The 20,952-nt window shown below is 39.3% G+C and overlaps 1 protein-coding gene across 1 annotated transcript in view; it reads right to left on the bottom strand.

The window, feature by feature from the left end:
• The window catches only part of XYLB (xylulokinase), a 94,259-nt gene that overhangs the window by 14,091 nt on the left and 59,216 nt on the right, over nucleotides 1–20,952 (bottom strand). The window contains exon 16 of the mRNA XM_019474254.1: nucleotides 1,042–1,100. Coding sequence (XP_019329799.1) covers nucleotides 1,042–1,100 — 59 coding nt within the window. The remainder of the gene's footprint in view (nucleotides 1–1,041; nucleotides 1,101–20,952) is intronic.

Consider the following 20,952-nt stretch of genomic DNA (forward strand, 5'->3'; position numbering starts at 1 on the left):
CCCTGTGTTGACTAACTTCAGTGCCAGGACTTAGCCCAAGATTAAGACAGGTGCCTTTTGGTGTAAACATTTACCTCCAGGCGCAGTATCTGCACCTCTAGTCAAAAGGGAGCTTGTCACGGCAGTCAGTGGAGTACAGAAAGCTCTTTGGCTCACCCGGAGGGAGACATCTATGTTTGATAAGTTAAAACACCATCCGTTTTCCTTTGCACTGTAACTGACTGGATCTCCCCTGACTATTACAGGATTGACAGATTGTATACAGACATCACATTGCAGATGACTGGATTCAGGCAAGATGAATCCCAACCCAGATGGCTAGTTCTGTGATAGCAAGAGCCACGTGAGAGGCCTCTCACCATTCGTGAGCAAGGCTTTGCCATATCTCAATGGGCAGAAACAAAGAGCATGCAGTACTCTGTTCTCAAGACGACAGATGAAGGATCTTAACCAGGGCTGGATGTGCAGCAACAGCAGCAGAAGAGGAAGGTGGGAAGAGGGAGGACAGACTATACAGAAGCGTGGCCTCCTCCCAGTATGTGACACAATGCTAATTAGTAACAGGTACTCAGAACAACAAGGGCAGGGTCTGGGGGGTTGTTTGGGGTTTTTTGTCTGTTTGGGGTGGGGTTTTTTGAGTGTTCAGCACCAGCAAAATCCCCCTCCAGTTTAAATCCATGGTCCAACTTTGGTCTGAATGACAAAAACTACAAAAACCTCAGGTATCATATCAAGTCTCCTCTTGATTTCTTTGCTGATTGATTTGATGTAAGTGATGAGACCTGGAAATCACCAGTGCTTCAGATATACATTCATAAAACTAGTCAAGTGTAAAAAAACTTTTAAAGTTCAATACAAAAATCAGCATTGGGCTAACAGTTTCCACACTAAACCTGAAGAAAAGCCCCAAAACCTGCAGCAGATTCACAATCCCATATCCACACCTTCCAGTGCAGCTGTAGTGATTTGGATTCAGTACATCAAAATAACAATGCAGATGTAACTGCAAGTTCAGTTCAAAGGATTTAATTTTCTACTTACCTGTAAGATCTTTTTATTGTGGGATGCACCACCAGTAGCCAAAATCCTTGTTCCGGGCACTGCAATGCAATACAACATATAGATCAGACTGAAAGTGCATATTGTCAAGATTTGCACTCCTGAACCAAGCAATGAGAACAAGGAGGTGGGAGTCAGATGGTCTGGGCTCGCTCTCTGTACCTCTAATTTACCTCCTGTAAAAAAGGAGATAAGACTAATTACCCACCTTTCCAAGGCACATTAGAACACTTCCTTAGAAGAGGCAACACAAATATCGCAGATCTATTATTATTATAGTGCTATCACAGTCAGGGAGATTTGCAAAAGAGATATACAACAAGAAAGGCAGAGTGTTATTATACTACGGCTCTGGTTTGAGGTCAGATTAGTTTGGCTCACAGCTGTATATATACAAACTGACAGATAACCTTTAAAATCAGCAGTATTTTCCAAACTTATCTCTTTGTGACGTTCACAGTCAGAGTTCACTGAAACCTGGGCAATCCCTACATGCTTGAATGACAAGGAAGTGTGTCAAAAGGTAATTACAGATGGTCTAAGTCACTTCAATAAAATAAAAAAAAATCTGAATCTTCATCCAGTGCAAACCCACAGCTTTGGGGGTGTTAAAAAAATTATCCTGCATGCTTTAGTCCTTAAAGAAACCCACCTTTCCTTCTCACATTCCTGAATGTCTGTCCTGTGCCTCATCATTTATTTGAGCACATGCTCCTCTGGAGCACTGCATGCAACAAGCCATACATCTACCCAATGTATGTACATAACCACAATTCAGCAAGGCATTATGAAGGTGAGTAGTCCAAATGATCTCACTGAAATTCTTCAAAGGCTTAAAACAAAATAAATGCATCAATACTTTGATATCGTACATTTTAAAAATCTAAACACTTAACTACCCTGATTTATGACAATAATAAGTGATACCATCATCTATACCCTCCCAAAAGGGGAATTTTACTGTGGTTATTGTTTTGTTATCTTAACCTCCTTTTTAATAAAAGCTAAAGATAATTTATTTCTCACAAGGCAAAGTTGGTCAACTTACACTGATGCCCTAAATAAATTATTGTCATTTATCCCTTCCAGTATCTTAGTGACAAAAGTCCTGAAGACAGAATTAGAAATAAAGAGAAGATGCAGCTCACCATGCCACTTCTAGACCCCCAGCTAGGTGCTCAGGTGGAGTCTAAGACCCAGACAAAGCATTGCATGGGGGACCCTATTTTCCTGATAAATTTAATTTTATTTTCCTCTTTGGAGGATATTCAGTGATGCACAAATTGGGTTTTAAAAGCCATTAGGATCTCTGTCAATGTCAGTAAACAAATAAAACAAACAGCAGAGTGATTCCTCAGGGAAAACAAGTTTCAATTATACCAACACAGAGTGACAGATCCCTGCCAAGATTATCACAACAACATAATAGCACAGAAACCAGTGAAAAATAACTAGTAAGCCTCTGTTCCTAGAAACCAAACTGAACTCTAAATGATTTGCCTAGTAGTCTCAATTGTCTTGCTAAACCTTGTTGCAAATATAAATTCTTGCAGAACTACCACATCCAACATGAAAACACCACATTTCAGAGACAGCCAGCAAGACAGAATGAGAAACAAACATGTTTGCTACACTTCACAGCAGCTAAAACCAAAGAATAAAGCATGCTTGCTCTCCACTGCCTCTGGAAAGGGGCTTAATAAACTGCTGGGCTATCACCATCAGGAAAGAATGGTGGACAATATAAAAGTGGTAAAGCCAAACAGCAACCTCCCCTGTGAAAACTGCAAACATATCTTAGCTCAACTGCCTCTTGCACTTCCATCTGGATGGCAGCTCTCTGTCTTAGGGCTTCTGCTCCACAACTTCCCAAATGTTTCGGAGCTCTGTCAGTATATATTGCTGTCTGCTTTCACTGGCACTGTAACTGATAGGCCAGGTAGGGCTGATATGTGCCTTCTAGCTGACTCCAATGCCCCTGTAACAGATAACATTTTTGCATTAGGAATCGAGGACTGGACAGGAGACTTACTCCTTGCTAGGTCAGAAGATTCAGGTTTTGGCTACGTTATCAATTTATGTCATAACTGTAATTCAGGATACTTCTATATAAAAAAGTTACCATAAGAAAAGTAGGGGTGAATTTACAGAGCATTAGCTATTCAATACAAACCACTCATGAGTATGCATTTATTCTACTATTAGCTGAGTTCGATATCTACCAAGAGGGCAAACAGATCTCAAGTCTAAAAGTGTTTAACACCCTGATTATCCCTGATGGCACAACCATCTTAATTCAGACTAATTCTTTCATAGCAAAATACTAAGAATTATTTTGTTATATAGCTAAGCTACTTGATAAAATAAACTAACTTAATTTACACTGTGAAGTTTCTAATGTTGGTTGATCATCTCAAGTTCTAAATTGGATCAGCTCCTGAGTACAAACACACACAGATACCCAGTAAAAAAAAAAAAAAACAAAACCCTAGGCTGAAGCTACATGAAGGGAAAAACCATTCATTCTCCTCCACTTCAAATAATTAGGATGGCTCACTTCACCGAAACATATCCCAGTAGGTAACAGCCTAGTGAACCTTAGCCATCACTGTCTGGCAAGAGTATCTGACCCGCTGTACTGGTGGGACTGATCCATCCAGGCCACGTGGAAGAGTGATCCCAGGTGAACCCAGTGCACTGCATTTCCAGAAGCAGCTCTGCGTACGGCCAGAGCAGAGAAAACAGCTTCCCTGGTTGAGTTGCAGTCACTTCTTACAGATGAGGAATAGGTCCCAAAAGAACTTGAATTTGCTAAATTTTAGGTTTACCTCTTATTTCAATCTCTCTGGAGAGTGAGGAAAATGCCTTGATCACTGATTTCAGGGATTGTCTTTTTAATGCCAATATTGTGTGCTTTACTGAACAGTGGACATTTACTCTGAGGTATATAACTGGATACATCTTATAAATAAAGAAAGAAAGCCCATCATTTATGTATACGGCGCATTAACAAAGACATCGTTCATCCATCACTAGCAGTGTTCTCAGCCAGATGTGTTTGAATCTGTCAGGAGCTACCATCTATCCCCTACGGCAGTGCACAGAAAGAACTTAAATACAGTGTTACGAAAAAAAACCCCAACCAAACAACAACTGTAGCAAACATAATTCATGGATTCAATTCTTTGACAGTTGAGAAAATCAGATTTAAACATCTTTTAATTAAAAGCTCCCTGCATAGTACCTAACCAACCAGTTTTTCTTCCTATTTGAAAATTAATGATTTTTTAGAGAGCTGATACAGAATTTTAACCCTATCTAGAAAGTGTTTGCAGCTACACATGGCATGGTGTCGTCCTGCAACACGCACATCTTCTACAGATCTATTATCTGCTGTGGAATATGGCGACTGATCTAATGAAATTCAGTTGAAATAATAATTTCTACTGGACAGGAAGAGAGGGAATACCCAAGTACAGAAGTTCACTTATGCGGGAAGACTGAGCATAAGGCACTTTCCTACACAAGGCTGAGAAGTCAGCCCACTCTATGTATGTTACTACTCACACAAGAACTCCCATTCTGCCTTTCACAGAGATCCAGCAAGAATCAAGTGATGTTAAAGTTCATCTACTGGCTCTTGTTTTCAGCCAAAATATTGCTTTCATTGAAAGGCACATAGGGAGGAAAAAAAAATCTGTCACTGAGAAGAGAGAGAAATTACTGTTACTTGTGTTCAGCCATTGTCAGTCATCCCAAAAAGACTGAAGTCCTGCATCACTGTATATTTACAAACACAGAACTGATGCCTTCCCAGAAAAGCAAGCAGTTTAAGCACATTAAGACAAAAAGTGGAGGGAAAAACAAAGATTTTAGAAAATGCAGACTCAAAGAGCATTGTCCAAGCGGATTCAGCAAGTGAGACAGTGGAACCAGTAACACAGGGCGAGTCTCTCCTGAGCAGTCCGACATCCCCTCTAATGGTCTTGGCACATAACCATAGCTATTAAGAAAAATAATCACATAAGCAAACTTGCATCAATCAGAAGGTTAGCGCTGATAATTAGCACCAAAAGTCTGCTGCCACATCATTTGTGCAAGGAGACTGGAGGCAGAAATTCAGCCTCCTGTTCCACCAGGAGTGGGGTCAGATCAGACTGCCAGTGGGTCCGGATGCTGAAATCGATGGGGTGACTCCTGACCTCTTGGATCTGGCTATATTTCAACTGGACAGTAACAATGTGGCTGGGGGGGGGCAGAATTTTGCTGGCTCATGCACTGCAAAGTCCGAAAGCAGAATTTGACCTTCCATTTTGAGGCTGAAACTCTTCAACTTTTTCATCTAAATTTCCAGTGCTACACACAGCCCCGGTTTGTACCCCAAACTCCAGGAACTCGCTGACTTTCAAAACTCCTAAAAGACATTTCCAAGGCTCCATCCAAACAACTTCATAACATCTTTCTCATCACAACTGAATCCATAAATAAAACAGAACAATAGAACATGCGTTCATGCACTGCAAAGTCCGAAAGCAGAATTTGACCTTCCATTTTGAGGCTGAAACTCTTCAACTTTTTCATCTAAATTTCCAGTGCTACACACAGCCCCGGTTTGTACCCCAAACTCCAGGAACTCGCTGACTTTCAAAACTCCTAAAAGACATTTCCAAGGCTCCATCCAAACAACTTCATAACATCTTTCTCATCACAACTGAATCCATAAATAAAACAGAACAATAGAACATGCGTTCAAAAAGCAGCTGATTATGCACATGAACCCACGCCAGCTATAAGCATGATTGCGAATAACTGCAATTTACAATTTGCAAGCAATGAGAAAAGTACCAGCCCCTCCTTTATTTCTCTGATTGACTCCAAACACTATAATTTCAAAAAAAGTATTTTCTAGCTTTTCATTCAAGAAACACAAAACAAAAATATGTGATTATTTTGTCCCACTTATAAAACAAGTGTTCCAAAATCGTCCTCCTTGCATATTAACTCTTCCAAAATTCATGCTAATCTTTCTTATTCATATAAAGACTGTGAAATTAGACTCCTGCTATGGTAAAAGGTTTCTCTTGTCTATACCCTTTTAAATATGAAAATGTACAAGGCACTGAGCGCCCTTTATGTCCCTGTGAGTTCTAGACTGGGTCCAAAGGCATTTGCTTCTCTACTTCGTTGTGCTGCATCACTTCTGACATCTCCAAGTATTCCATAACAGAGAAAAAAAGACTGCCACAAACCAGCCTTCAGCATATTAGACAATATCTACCTGATTGAGGCAAAAGTAATGTAAACTGGAACACACTCTTTTTTTTCCTTTTCCTTCTTTTTTTTAAATTTAGACCAATTGTCGAAGTCAATAAATTACAAGCTTGAAGCCAAATATTCAAACAAATTCAGCCACCTTTACAATTCTAAAAACAATACAGTAATTCCTAAAAGCTATTCAAAAACTATTGTTTAGAAGTGTTTCTAACTTTCACTTTGAAGCGTCAGCTAATCTATTACAGAGAAAAGCAAGCCATATTTGCCATATAGGTTGGCTGTTTTCTTACTTATAAGCAAAGAAGTTTTCATATTTCATAACGTGCTTTAATTTCACTGAGGGTTTCAATTGCTCAAATGTATGTCAAAAATTTTCCAGACATAGAATTTATTCTTATTTTTCAAATGCAGTGCCTGGGGAAGAAAAACAACTTTTAAGGATAGAATTGATCATCAGCCTCTAAGGCTACAGCTACTATCATACCAGCTGTAATTCAACAGAGGAAAAAAGCCTCGATTTTCTCAGCAGCAATGACAAATAAGGCTAATATTCTCGACATTTATGCTACTTACATAGATAAAGTCTCTACAATGATGTAGGGGAGAACAGGCATGATTCTTCTTGCTCACTGCTGTAAGGCAAGAATAATACCACTAAAATGAGTAGATGCGCACACACCTAAGTAAAACAGAGTAGGAATGGTATCTGTAGTCAAGACTCGTATGCTACTGATAGTCTAGGTCACCTTATGTTCTCAAGCAACTTCTAATAGCAGAAATTGTTCTTCATGAGGATGCCAAATTTGGCTTTCCTAAGACCTTGCTTCAATAAAGACAAAACTTTGTATTTCACAACCTGAAACTTAGAGACACCAAATCACCTAACTCTGAAAATCCTCTTAGTCTAGCTCACTTCAGATACGAATTTAAAATTTAACGTTGACTCAAAGCCTTCCCCTTTTTGATGGATTTCAGAAAAAAGAAACGTAGAAAAACATGTATATAAATTCTCCCTTAACAGCACCTTAAATTATTGCAGATCACCCAAAAAACCACACACAGCCTAAGATGTACTATAGGAAACAAAATCTACTCAAGATACAACCCCACTGACAATTCAACTTCATTGACTTCAGCAGAGTTACACAGCAAGGAAAACCTTGGTACATGAATGGTAAAGACTTATTTGGGAACAAGCAGATCAATAGTCATAACACTGTTATAACATATACATTGACACGCTCGCAACAAGCCCTCTGAAATATTTGCACTTCTTGTAGCAATATGGCAGAGCTGCAATTGCTTATCAATTCGCTGTGATTTTTTTCTTGAGATGCAGATCTCTATTTGACAGAATATTTTGATGAAGCCTGGGATAAATTCCAATGGTAATGTATAAAAAAAAAAATCCACAACTCAGCACGAGAGTTTCAGACTGAATATTCTGAAAAAATATTTCAGTGAAAGCTTTTAAGGAAAGAAATGGAAGACAAATTAGAAGGACCACTTAAAATCTGTCTGCTCAAGACTGAAAATGTATTTGGGGAAAAGTCCTCTCCTGAAGACATTATTACTAGAAGTAATTTAATAAACCCTGGCTGTCTCTAACTTGTGTAAATTCTTGGTTCTGAATTAATTCCTTAAAGAAAAAAAAAATAAGTATTTCATGAATTAGTAAGGTAAAATGGGTTCGTGTACCAATGGAACTGGCTTACATCAGGTTTAATTTTTTATTTTTTGACCACTCAAAGTTTTCCTCTTTTGTTACCCAAAGTTTGGATATGGCAAGAACTGTGAAACTTAGAAACAGTGTGTGCTGGGGAAAAATACTAATCACCACAAAAACTATTCAGCAGTTGTCCAAACATTCATAAAGTAGCCAAGGCTCCAATTAAAGGCTTAACATAACAAAGCGTAACCTGCTTTGATTTACCCCATGCTTCCACAATTATTCATAGACTCTTGGCAACACCTCTGCCTTCACCGTCCACTTCAGAATTCCTGTCGTTCAGCAAATAAACGTGAAATCTGGAGCCAATGTGACAAATTAACTGATTCTCAAAAAATATTCTGAAGCAGGTGGTACCAGCCTGAAAACAAAACCTAGAGGAGATCCAAACTGGGCATTTGAAATCCAGCCATCACATCCAGCTATTTAATAACCTACCTACAGAGAGCTCCGAAAATGTAAAAGGTCAGAGCGCACCATCTGCTTAAACGAGATCACACAACTTTCACACAGTGATCCCACCATCCAGCCCAGCTCTGTGTTCACTGAACTACAGTAATCTGAAGAAGACACAAACCTCAGCTGAAGGACTCAAAGCGACAGAGAATTTACTGTGTCTACTGGCTGTTTTCATGTTTAACACCTTTAAAGTTAAATATTTGCACTTCTCCCATAATTTAGATTTTTATTCTTTAAACTTCTAGTCGATCTTTGTGGCTTTAGCCTTCCAATTAAAACACTACTATAGAATTGGGTTTCCCCTTCACGTGTTGGCACTTACAGACCACAATTAAATTGCATCTTGTCTTTCTTTTTGATAAGCTAAGGATATTAAGTTCTGGTACTCATTAAAAAGCATAATTTCAAGACCACAAACCACCGATGCTTAGTGCTGCTGGTATACTACCAGTGCCTGGCAGAAATGTCTTCACCACTGAAACCGCTATCAAAAAAGAGCAGAGCTGGTCAGAGCATTAAAAATGCCTTCCCTAGAATATCTGACACTGCATGTTGTCAGTTTGCCTATCCAAATATTTAGTAGGAAAGTGCCAGTTTATAAAAACTCCTGATAAACCACAGAGAACCTTGCACTAGAAAACTGCCTGGTTTCTTGGGAGAATGTTCCGGCTTTGAAGGTCTGTAGCTCCAACAGACACATGCTCTGTAGAGTCCTATAGTAAGAGGTCAGGCGTCCTACAGTCCCCGCCGCAGGAAGCCCCAGAGTTCAGGAGGGCTCTGCACTGAGCTACGCATCAGTGCCTCTGGGAACACTGGAAATGCAAATTTACAATTCCTGCTGCTCAGTTCCCAGGACTGGAGGTGAGACATTCACCCAAAGTCAGGAGCATGCTAGATGATCCCAGAAATTGGTTTTTTTTAAAAAAAACAAAACAAAACAAAACAAAACACACACCAAAAAAAACCCCACACCACACAAAACCCAAAAGGTCACTGCTACCTTAGACATTTTCCACTGACTGAAAATGACAATTTTTTTTTTTTATGTGCTCTCTTGCTAGCATTGCAGCACAGCTCAGTATTTCCTCAAAATATTCTGACACGAGAAATTCGTACTTGAAACTCAGCAAAATATACACCCTCCCATGCCTACCCACAACTCTGATGTGTATAATTACCACATGTGGCTTTACAGATCACACATCAGTAAATAATGCTTGCTACTGAGTTATTTAGAAACACAAAAACCATCATTGTTTCATTTTTAAAAACTATTTGTCCTCATATGCAACAATATTCAGCCTTGCAAATCTTCTAAGGGAAACAGAAAATTACATTGGCAAATCAACACATGACACCATCCATCGAAGGTTAAAATGAGAAAAGCAAGGAAGGAGATAAATGAGCCGCCCAAGGTCGCACAAAATCAGTAGAACAACCAAGAATAGAACAAAGGCCTCTTCATTACTTAGATCACAAACGCATTCGATTCTGCATAAGTTAATCTGCAGAGTCTGTGCATCAGTAGCAAGACATGTCCACAGGAGAAAATATAATAATAATCAGCTGCAAGTTCAGCATTACCTAAAGCCACAGGATATAATTAAAAGGTACAGGGTGCGATGACCTGACCTTGAACGCCACCTGAGTGAAGAGAAGAAAGAACATCCTACTGGGTATTTTGATTTTAGAGAAACCCAAACCACCACAAACTTAGAGAAAAATCAGTTTGGGATCTAGATTTGCAAACCAGTTCTCTACCAGATCTTAGGACTACTCTGCTTTCCTCAGCACCAGTCTTTGCATCTTATCAACAACATTAACAAAGGCCTCTAGAAACACAACAGAAAAGAGTCAAGGCCCAAGTATCATTTTATTTTTGCAAAGGATAAGCCAGCTGAAAAACAGAAAAGAATTTACAAAACAAGGCAATTTGGGTGTTTTTTTTACAAGATTTTTCAAAAGAATTATTACAGCTATTTTGACATCCACAAATATTGCCTGTAGCTCTTCCTCTCCTAGTCCTGTAAGAACTTTTTTGTGTTTGGTGCTGGTGAAGAATTTTTCTTCTTGATTTTTTTTTTTAATACCTCCTACTCCTCTCAACAGAAATAACCTACAGGTTGTAAAGTATAGAATCATAGAATCATTAAGGTTGGAAAAGACCTCTAAGATCATCGAGTCCAACCGTCGACCCAACACCACCATGCCCACTAAACCATGGCCCTAAGCGCCTCATCTACACATCTTTTAAATACCTCCAGGGATGGGGACTCAACCACTTCCCTGGGCAGCCTCTTCCAATGTTTAACCACTCTTTCAGTAAAGAAATTTTTCCTCACGTCCAAAAGTACTTCGCAACAATAAAATTAATTGATAGGAGGGTGTTCCTGCTTGCAAAACACTAGGCTGAGATAGCAGAAAATCTGTTTATTTTGCTTGTTCAACGAAGTTCCATATGCCAAGAAGGGAAGCAAATATACTAGGTAGGAAACATTTGCTCCTTTTTCTCCCTAAAACCTGTACCAAACTTACTAGCAGAAAAAAAACCACGCTGACATTCTATATGTGACTGTGGTGGGTTACTTCACTTCTCTGAACCTCCTTCTTTCTGTAGCTACAGAATACAGCACTGGGGACCGCTTGTACCAGTTGAGGCTCCAAGCACTACTAAAGTGTTCCGTTATTAATAAACCTCCTGCTTTCCAAGTGGATTATTTATAAATGAATTTTGTGACCTCTGGCAGGCTAGAACTAAACAGAGAATACAGTTTTTTCCCCTTTAACTGAAAAATAAAGGCTACAGAAAGATGAATAGAGAGAAGCAATTAATATTTCCTAATAATTGTCATACTGAATGGGAGAACCGCTACGTTTCTTGGGGTTTCCACACAGAAAGGTTCCAGGTAACTATTCATTCATGGGGCTGGGTTCATGTAAATCTGATGCTGTTGCCAAGCAACTATAGGTGCTAAGGAATGAAATACAGTCTGCAGAAACCTAATAGCCTGGAGAGAAAAAGAACTACAATCTGAGATTTATGGCATATATAAAAGGAAAAGAGTCATTCTCACACACACAAAGAACACAGATACTTTATTATAAATGTCCTTAGCGTTTTTTTCTAAGGCATAATTAAGCAATAAAATCCCCACTCCACCCCAAATCAAACAGGCAAATTCTTTTTTTTTTTTTAATGTTTTGTTCATTAAACTTTCTAGAAATAGATCTTGAGAAATTAGCTACCAAAACAAAAGCTAAAATTTAACCCAAAGATCTTTCTTTTGCACAAGAAAAATGTTAGCTATACAGACAGCACTGCAACTGCCAATCAGCTATCTACTTTACCTTCTTATGTTTTTATACCATGCTCATTAACATTGCATCTAATCATCAGAAATTCTCTTTAAGCTTATTAAGATTTTAAAATATTTTTAGCAAGTTAATTAGAATACATTAACAGAGCTCATCTGTGTTCACCCATCATGCATATTTTATTTTACTCAGGCAAATTGCTTTTAAATGAAATATTAGACCTAGGAAGGGTACACTGTTGGGTACTGAACAATACAACCCCTTAGTACAAACATCCACTCCCAAACACCCTAATAACTTCATGCCACTGGAAAGTGCGGAGATTTTCTGATGGCAAAGGGGTTTTTTTTTAATGCCTGCCCTTATCACAATCCCCTCCACCTGGGGTGCGGGTACACGGACCTGGTGGATCATCCTAGTACCTGAACCATCCTTAGTTGCCATCATGTTCCCGTACAATCAATAAAAGTTAAAGCCGCCAAGAGATCACTGCAATGGGAACCAAAGGTCCAGCTAAGGAGAAGGAAAGAACGTTTTCAACCCCTCGCACTGTAGTTCAAAGGCTTTTACAAATTCATGTCTGGTGGTGGGTTTTTTTTTTTTCCCTCCTTCAAACAGTCTCTAAAGATATCATTCGATCTTAAGGCAGGAGCCCAATTAGAAGCTCTGGCATGGTGTGACACAGGTTTCTAACAGGCAGAGGTGCATGTGGATTTGGCAGAACAGCAAGAACAGCTCACAAAGAACAAACCTGAAATACCCTTTGCTTTAGCTAGCATTATAAATTCCTCCCTTTAATGTGCACTAAATGTCACCAAATTCAAACACATAAAATTAAATAACAGTTTATGAGGAAAAGGAAGATGGCAAAAACTACCTTGGGCTATTTTTGGCATGCCACTTACAGAATTTCACTCAAGTGAGATAAGTCCATCACTTGACACTGAAAAGTAACTACAATACTACTATAAGACATTCCTCAAGCTCCTGCTATACATTCACTCAACCCAGTCAAACATGACATCTTTGAAGTTGTTCCTTTAGACTCCATACGGCCCAAATCCTTCCTATCTAAAGAAGGATGGAAAATCACACTAATTTCATCAACAGTTCTCAAGCTAAGTGGTTACTTTTAGAGAACTGCATAAATAAAAGTACGAACAAAGTTTGCCAACCTCATGCTTGATTCAGATTTTGCACTCTCGCTGCATTTCAATTAACCTGCCACAGATTGCAGAGCTGACATATTTGATTCAGATAGTAAAGAAAACACTCTAAAAAACAACAGGTCTGAAGCTTTTGATGAGCGATCATACAATCCATATCAAAACACACATTTAAATCTCAGTCACCACACATTTCACGATCTGCATCATTAACACTGTCTGGTTTGAGGGATTTTGATAATCTCTTTTACAATCTGTAACAGTTCTTTATCTCCAAGGCACTGATGCCTTTTAACCAATGATCATTATTTAGGTATGCTTTGCGCCTGTAGCCTTCCCTGAGATGTTAATCTCTTCAATTCTAGAGGCTGCTCTTTTATAAACTGCTGTCATACTCCCCATGTTTTCTCCCACTAAGGAACCCCAAAACTGGACGCATTTCATTTAGCATTTGACTGAACACATCAGCCACGCTAGCACAGGGAAATTTTAATCACAGCTGGGCAATTCTATGGTAAACTCTTCCAAAGGCCAAGAGAAGAGAACCGTATCGATGGGTGGAGTCCCTTTTCTCTGAATAAATCACTATTGATTGCACTGAATCCAAAACCACTCTGTCATAACCTTTTCTTTCTATTTCTACATTTATTAATCAACTCAAACATCAAAAGTATAAGCTGCAGACTGCACTTGCTCCTCAAGCTTGACCGAGCAGAAGTTTTGCTTTTTAAAGGAATTCTCTGCCTTCGACAGCTGGAGCAGAGATTTCACCTCCCTGCCACGGAGCTGGAGTCAGGCAGCTGCCTTGGCCGCAGGGATCAGCCAGGATCTCTCCCCGGTACTCACTGCACGCTGAGTAACGAGTCAAACAATCCCAACAACCTATTTGTTGGCATTAAAGAATACAAACTGCCTTGGTTTATTTTGTAACATTTAAGCAGAGACATGTCCTATCCTAAGGAAAACACCCACCTAAAAATCAATATAAATTTCTAGTAGCATCCTAATTGCAAAGAGTAGGGCTTGAATGAGCAATGAAGGCAAACCAACATTTTAATGTCCTTTAGAGTAACCAAAGACACTGAAATATGTTTACAATTAAGAGTATTCACTAGCAGAAGGAGGGGGGAAAGTAAAGCATGACTAGCAGACAATAGTAAAATAAAATGCAATTTAGCAAAGCACGTTTTGTCAATGGCCTACCCTGGTATGCACTCATTGTTCCTACAATGGAAACAGTGACTCAGTTATCCAAGCCAGCACAATTTTAACAAATCCCTATAATATCGCCGCTAGAGCTGCATCTGTAGTACAGCTACGCTCAAGCTCACCTGGCTCAGGATTTTAATGAGAACCTGGAGCTCTCCACTGCTTACAGAAACTTCCTTGTTAACCCAGCCATCCCCAGAGCAGCTCAGAGCGCATTACCCACCCCAATCCCCAGCCTGACTCTGCCACCCCTCCAGAGAAGTCTCAGCTACCTTTATTAAAAAGCTGCAAAACTCTTCCCGTCTGTCCTCTCTCTCTTCCCCTTCTCCCAAACCCACAGCACAGAGGACACATGACCAATTCTTTTCTTTAAATTTTCTTCTGCAGAGGCCAAAACCTTCTGCTACCTAAAACCCAGCCCCATCTAAGTATAGGATATCACTGAATAGCCACTGACTCTATCAATCAATTTTTCTTTTTTATTATTATTTCATATTATTATTATTATTTTAAAGTAAGAGGCTGCTCACATCTTCCTTTGAAATGGCAAAAGGACAGGACAAGGTTTTCCAGTCTGGGTACATCCTCTGGGTACCCAAAATGTGGTTCACCACATACACCAAAATACAGCATATTCTCTGAGTCCCATTCACTCCATTATATCCAATCCTTGCATAAAACAGCAGTCAACAAAAATGCACAACATCTTTTCCCAATTCCTCACAGTTAACACATTAAGTGGCAATAAAGGGTGCAATGACTTTCCAAGGGCATGTACCTGTTTAATTATTCAAAAGAAAATTGACTCAGGCACCATGGTATGAAACACTAAAATATGCAAACGAAGTAAATTATGGGGGAAAGCAACAAAAGAGGAAAAAAAAGGGATCATGGTGAGAAGAACATATGGGGGCAGATTCTGATCTCCTCATGTACCTGAGTTTCTCTATATACTTGTGTATAAGAAGAAAAGGTTGTGAAGTAACAGAGAAATTACTATTTACTCATTTCAGTACTCTGACTAGGGTCTTGAAACAATCTAACCATGCCTGGAATTTCCTAAGAGAGTGTTATTTTCACCTATATACATGAAGCAATTTCAGAAAAAGGAATGTTTACACCTTTCTAGACAATCAAATCTTACTGCTGGGAAAACACCTACTTGTTTCAACAGAGGCTGTATAGAACAGAAGAAACAATGCAGGATCTGATCCATGAGTAAATTTTGTTTGTTCTAAATTAAGGGCCTGAAATAACTCACTAAAATAATAAGAACACGTTAACAGAAAGATATCATAACACCAATTTGAGTTATTTGTCCATAAAACATGAATATCCCATTAAAACAAAGAGCATTTGATTTTAGCTTAGACCAAAGCAAATGTCTTTCCAATCAAGACATCTAGTGAATTGAACGTCTCTTGTAAGCAGGTGCTACTGTGTTATATTTTCATCCAAACTGCTGAGAATAAGCTAGAAGAAAATGACAAAGTAAATTGAACAAGAAAGTGTCTGATCTTGATGAATAATTCAATGACGCAATGCAACAAATACTGATTTTTTCCTGGTCAAGGCAGTTTACAACTGTCCTTTGCTTAGAAAAATGACCTTCTCGTGGTAATTATGCTTTTCTCTTTAGGCACTGGATGACAGTCTCAGTAATACTTGTGATTCCAGTTCACAGCTCTGTTGCTGATCTCAAAGCACTCCATTCCTACTATATCATCTAATCTTTTTTTAATAAGATAATCCAACTACTGAAGAATTTCAACTATAATATTAGGCATCCTGGTCACTGACTGTTCTTTAACTATTTTGGTCACTTTTCTTGGGCCTTAAAAAGCATGACAGTATCTTTTAATAGAGCTCACAGAGTCACAACCTGCACACGGGCATGAGCCGTAATAACTGCAGTGTGAGGTACTAATCAAGGCAGGAATGATGCTAGCAGCCAGGAATACGGCAGCTCGGTGGGCACCTAACAACTTCTCACAGCAACAGGGAGAACCTGGAAGCTAAGGATTTTATGATCCACATTCAGGATTGTCTGAACTCTAACAAAAGTACATTATACCTACTTTTGTCTTCTATCTGTTAAAAGGCATTAGACTAGAACTACAGCTGGAAAGCAGGATTCAGGGCTGTTGGATTGTATTTCTGCCTTACACCATCAATGATTTCTTGCATTACCTTGGGCAACCTTCCTTCACCCTTAAGGGTAGAGCTTCTACTTTTATAAACAGGCAATATTAACATCAAACCTACTGGAAACACGATAAAAAAATCATCCACAGGGAGAAAGGGAATAAACTCTCTTCTCCATAGCCAGGACAGACAGAACAAAAGCCTGACAGTATTAAGCTGTGACATGCCAGAGTTAGATTTGTTGCAAGAAAAGCTTTTTAATAGTCAAGATAGCAAGACATAGGAATAGGTTAGCCACCACTTTCACTCCCTGAGGAACTGCCTGACTGCATGGATAACAACAGTGTGGACAGAGACAACCATCCCTTATAGAAAAGTTACCGTGCAGCCAGGACTGCCACAGCCACAGGTCCGGAATAACCATGGCCATATAGTCTAACGAGAAGAGAATTTACCTGGGCAAGGGCTGAGGTGGATGCCAGTCTCCGTTCCCAGAAATATGTCTTTTATTCTTGACAATTAAAAAATAACAACAAGGATTCACTTGTCAACCTTATTGTATCCACAGTAAAGACTGTGTCAGAAGAACCCCATGACTGGGGAGGTGGGCTCAGCCTGATGATCTAATACCCGAAGAGCCAGAAAAATCTTCCTTAGAGTTGTGGTACAACACGCTGTATTCAGGTCTTTCTGTAAGTGACATCTGGCATATAAGTATTAAAAAGGGACATACTTCACTAGAAGATCATGACTCAGAAAGGCTCATTTTGCCTTCTCATTTATTCTTTGCTAATTATGCTCCGTATCTCTTGATGCATAGCCTTATTATAACAAAAATATACAGCAAAGAATCCAGTCTACAGTAGATTACCAATCCAAGCAGAACAACAACAACAAAAACAATTAAGAAAAAAATTAACCCTACTAAAATCTGTGATACTAGACATAACCAGTAGGACTGGCTTAAATGCAGGTAAGGACACAGGCACTCAGGTGCGTATTTTCTGTCCCCTGCAATATATCAATATCTCTTGCTCATGAATACTCCGATTACACTTGGCTAGTTGGCAGCACTTCTTAACACCTAGCAATCTAATAAAAATATTTTTTTTCTCTGTGCTAGACAAATCTGCCCACCTTCAACCTCTGCTACCCATAAAACACACAATTTATTCAAGTACCTTTACTCTAAGCATAATTAACCTTTTCAATGTACAAAAGCTTCTGTGCCTCTTAAATGAACAAAGAGCTATTAATGAACAAAAAATACTTTCCTGATCAAATGTTTAATACTTTTTCTGGGAATACAGAGTATAATATTACTACGCATATATTGTATATAACACAGTATATAGCTCATGCACCTTCTTCCAAAAGGTTTCTGTTTTCAAAGTATCATTGTATAAGACTGATTTTTATACACCATGAAGATACTTTAGTTAGGTTACTGCAGATTTACACTGACAATCAGAAACAGAATGACATGAAAAGAAAAAGTCTATTTGCCCTAGTTTCAAAGCCAAGGAATGAATATAAGAGGAAAACAAGATTAATTCTATTTTATTCATTTCAAGGTTAAACTGCAAGGAGCCTTAACATCACACACATGGACGTAAGTTTTCAATGCATGGTCCGTGAACTCTTGGCAGCCCATAAGGTAAGAGAAGCAGGTCGGTTGTCAAGGAGACTTGAATTTACCATGTAAGAGGTCCAGTTCCGTATCGAAAAGTTTATGGAACCTACAAATTTTAAGTTTGAAAATCAGTGACCAAGAGGAAAGAAGGTGGAATGTGAGTGGTTTTCATCCTCCTTTCCCTAATTTCTTATAGGGATGAGAGATCAGAACTGGACTGGAAGGCATGAATGCACCAGTGCCGCACATCATCTCTTCTGTACGGACACTTTACATCAAGGCAAATGCTGGCTTTAGTTCTGTATTTTTAGCTGTATTTTAAATGAAAAGATGCACTGAATTCTGCAGTAACACAACTGTTGATCACACTCTGTTTTGTAACAAAAGTCCTGTCAGATATTTAGCCTTAGCTACCAAAAACTATCTTCAGGGAGTACAAACATTTCCCCTCTGGCATCCTGTCAGTCACAGCAAATCTGTAAATAAACTGTCAAACTCCATTCCAATCATCCCTGAATCTGCAAGGGAAAAAAGTAGTAAAATTGGTGCAGCTGGTTGTTAGTCCCTGTAGAGCAGGGCTGATTTCACAGCTTTAATATGGTTCACTACTTCACAGCAAGTCCGATCTGATATACAGCATGCAGAAATGAGTGACACCTTTGCTAATCATTTTCTTAAACTTATCACATGTGGAGGTAATAACAGATGCAATGACTTTTCAAGGGCACAGACTGGTTAATTTTTCAGAAGCAAATCGACTCAAGTTCTGCAAAATTAAAAATCCACTAAGACACACTGTCAAGCTATCTAAATTATGGAGAAACACACAAAAAGGGAAAAACAAAGCTCTGGTCATAAGAAAGACAGTGTTAGACCCTCTTCTTACATTGTCATATGCAAAGTAGGAATATAGCAGCTGCAAACAAGCCAAGGATCTAAACAGAGATGCTGACTTTAGCAAAGACTTATTAAATGAAATGGGAAACCCTATGTACTATTACCTAGAACATATTGGCACCCTTGTTCTGTAATTCATAACTTACTAAGTAATTCTGAGAGAGCTGGTCAAGAATTTTTCTGCAAGATATTTTTTGTTGGACCACAACAGCTAATCTAAGAGTTTTTCAGGGCCACAACAGAAAATGTGCAACAGAAGAAAGATCAGAAAGAAAGCAGATAAACACTATCACCTTGCTGCCTATGGACTCACTTAGGATGTAAATCACCTGATTTAGAGCAGGGACAGAACCTGAAACAGGGTCTGCTTTATCCCACAAATTTTCCTTCACCATCAAGTTATACAAAGTCACACTGTCTCTCTGGACCGATGAATATTTCATAAGAAGCAGAATAGCCCCAAGCAGAAGACAGACTGACTCTAAACCCAATAGCAAAGACACTGGCTTGATTTATGTCAAACCTACATTCAAGACTCATTTCTGTTATCAGTCAGAAAAGGGATCTCAGTCTCAGTCTCCAAAAGGAGAGGCATCCTTCATGTTTCTTCACAAAAGCCCCCTGAAATGTGACTTTAATTATGAGAGAGTTTGAAAAGAAATTTTGAAAGCACATCATTTCTTATGAAACAAAAATACAGGTATTTGATTGCACATGCTTACTCAGTCTCCCTGCTCAGGAAAGCACTTTTCATGGGAATAGCTGAATGCACCATAGGAAAGGAAAGAGCACTAAGGTCAGCATAACTGCAATAAGTCTGAAGGTGAAAAAAAATAACATCACCCCCTTAATTAGGGTTGCCATATGCTCAGATTTCTGCTTTCATGTTTTGTTTTTTGAGCTCAAATTTTGACTGGCTGAAAAGACAGGAATACAAAATGCATCAAGATTTCCCATATGTGCCCTGGCCTCCTGTGCGCTACATGTGTCAGAGTTCTGACATATCGGAGACATCATGCTCACCATGCAAAGGCTACACGGCCTATCAGCTACTATTTCCTTCCACAAATTCCCAGAAGAAACAATGGGAGCCCTACCCTACATCTTCCATTTTCCTACTGCACAGAAATCCAAACCAGATGCTACAAAAGTTTTCAGCAGAAGCAACAATTGCTGCTCTCCAGAATTGCGTGTCAAACTGGTTTATTCTTCTCTACTTGTATACAAGCATCTCATCCAAGGTGCAAATAAACCACTGTGAACCTGAAAACTTCAGTGACCCTGGTCTAGACCCCTGTACGTGTTGGTGTACAGGGTCCTTAGCAGATCTTTCATCTGAGAATTAATCACAAAAAAGAAATCTCTGGGCCTGAATCTCATTTCCCATATAACAACAGAGTGAGCTTATAATCCCAGTCTAATAATAGTCAATTCATCCTCAGAACACCTTTAACAGATAGGAATTATCATCATCCTGATTTCAGATGCGAGAAAAAGATACAGTGAAGATACTCTTCTAGATGAACTAGGACGGCAGGCCAAGTCTCCCGAGTGTCAAAGCAGCACCTAAATCGCACCACCTTTTCATTGTGAACTACAGCCAAGGCTTTGCTTTAAAATCAGTAAGACATCAAAATCCTGCCTGTATACTTCTTTCATAGGCAGTATACTTCTCATAGGCAATTCCCTTCTGAGGGGAACAGAGGGCCCAATATGCCAACCGGACCCGTCCCACAGGGAAGTCTGCTGCCTCCCTGGGGCCCGGGTCTGAGACATCACCAGGAAGCTCCCTGGTTTGGTACGGCCTTCTGATTACTACCCGCTGCTGGTTATACAGGCTGGCAGTGATGAGGTTGCAGAGAGAAGTCCTGCAGCGATCAAAAGGGTCTTCAGGGCACTGGGGCGACTGGTTCAAGGATCGGGAGCACAGGTAGTGTTTTCCTCTATCCCTGCAGTGGCAGGGAAGGATACCGAAAGGAGCAGGAAAACACACCTGATCAACACGTGGCTCAGGGGCTAGTGCCATCCGAGGAATTTTGGCTTTTTTGATCACGGGGAGGTTTACA

This window comes from Aptenodytes forsteri, unplaced genomic scaffold, assembly GCF_000699145.1.
Source record: "Aptenodytes forsteri isolate BGI_AS27 unplaced genomic scaffold, ASM69914v1 Scaffold296, whole genome shotgun sequence".
In the NCBI taxonomy this organism is placed as follows: Eukaryota; Metazoa; Chordata; class Aves; order Sphenisciformes; family Spheniscidae; genus Aptenodytes; species Aptenodytes forsteri.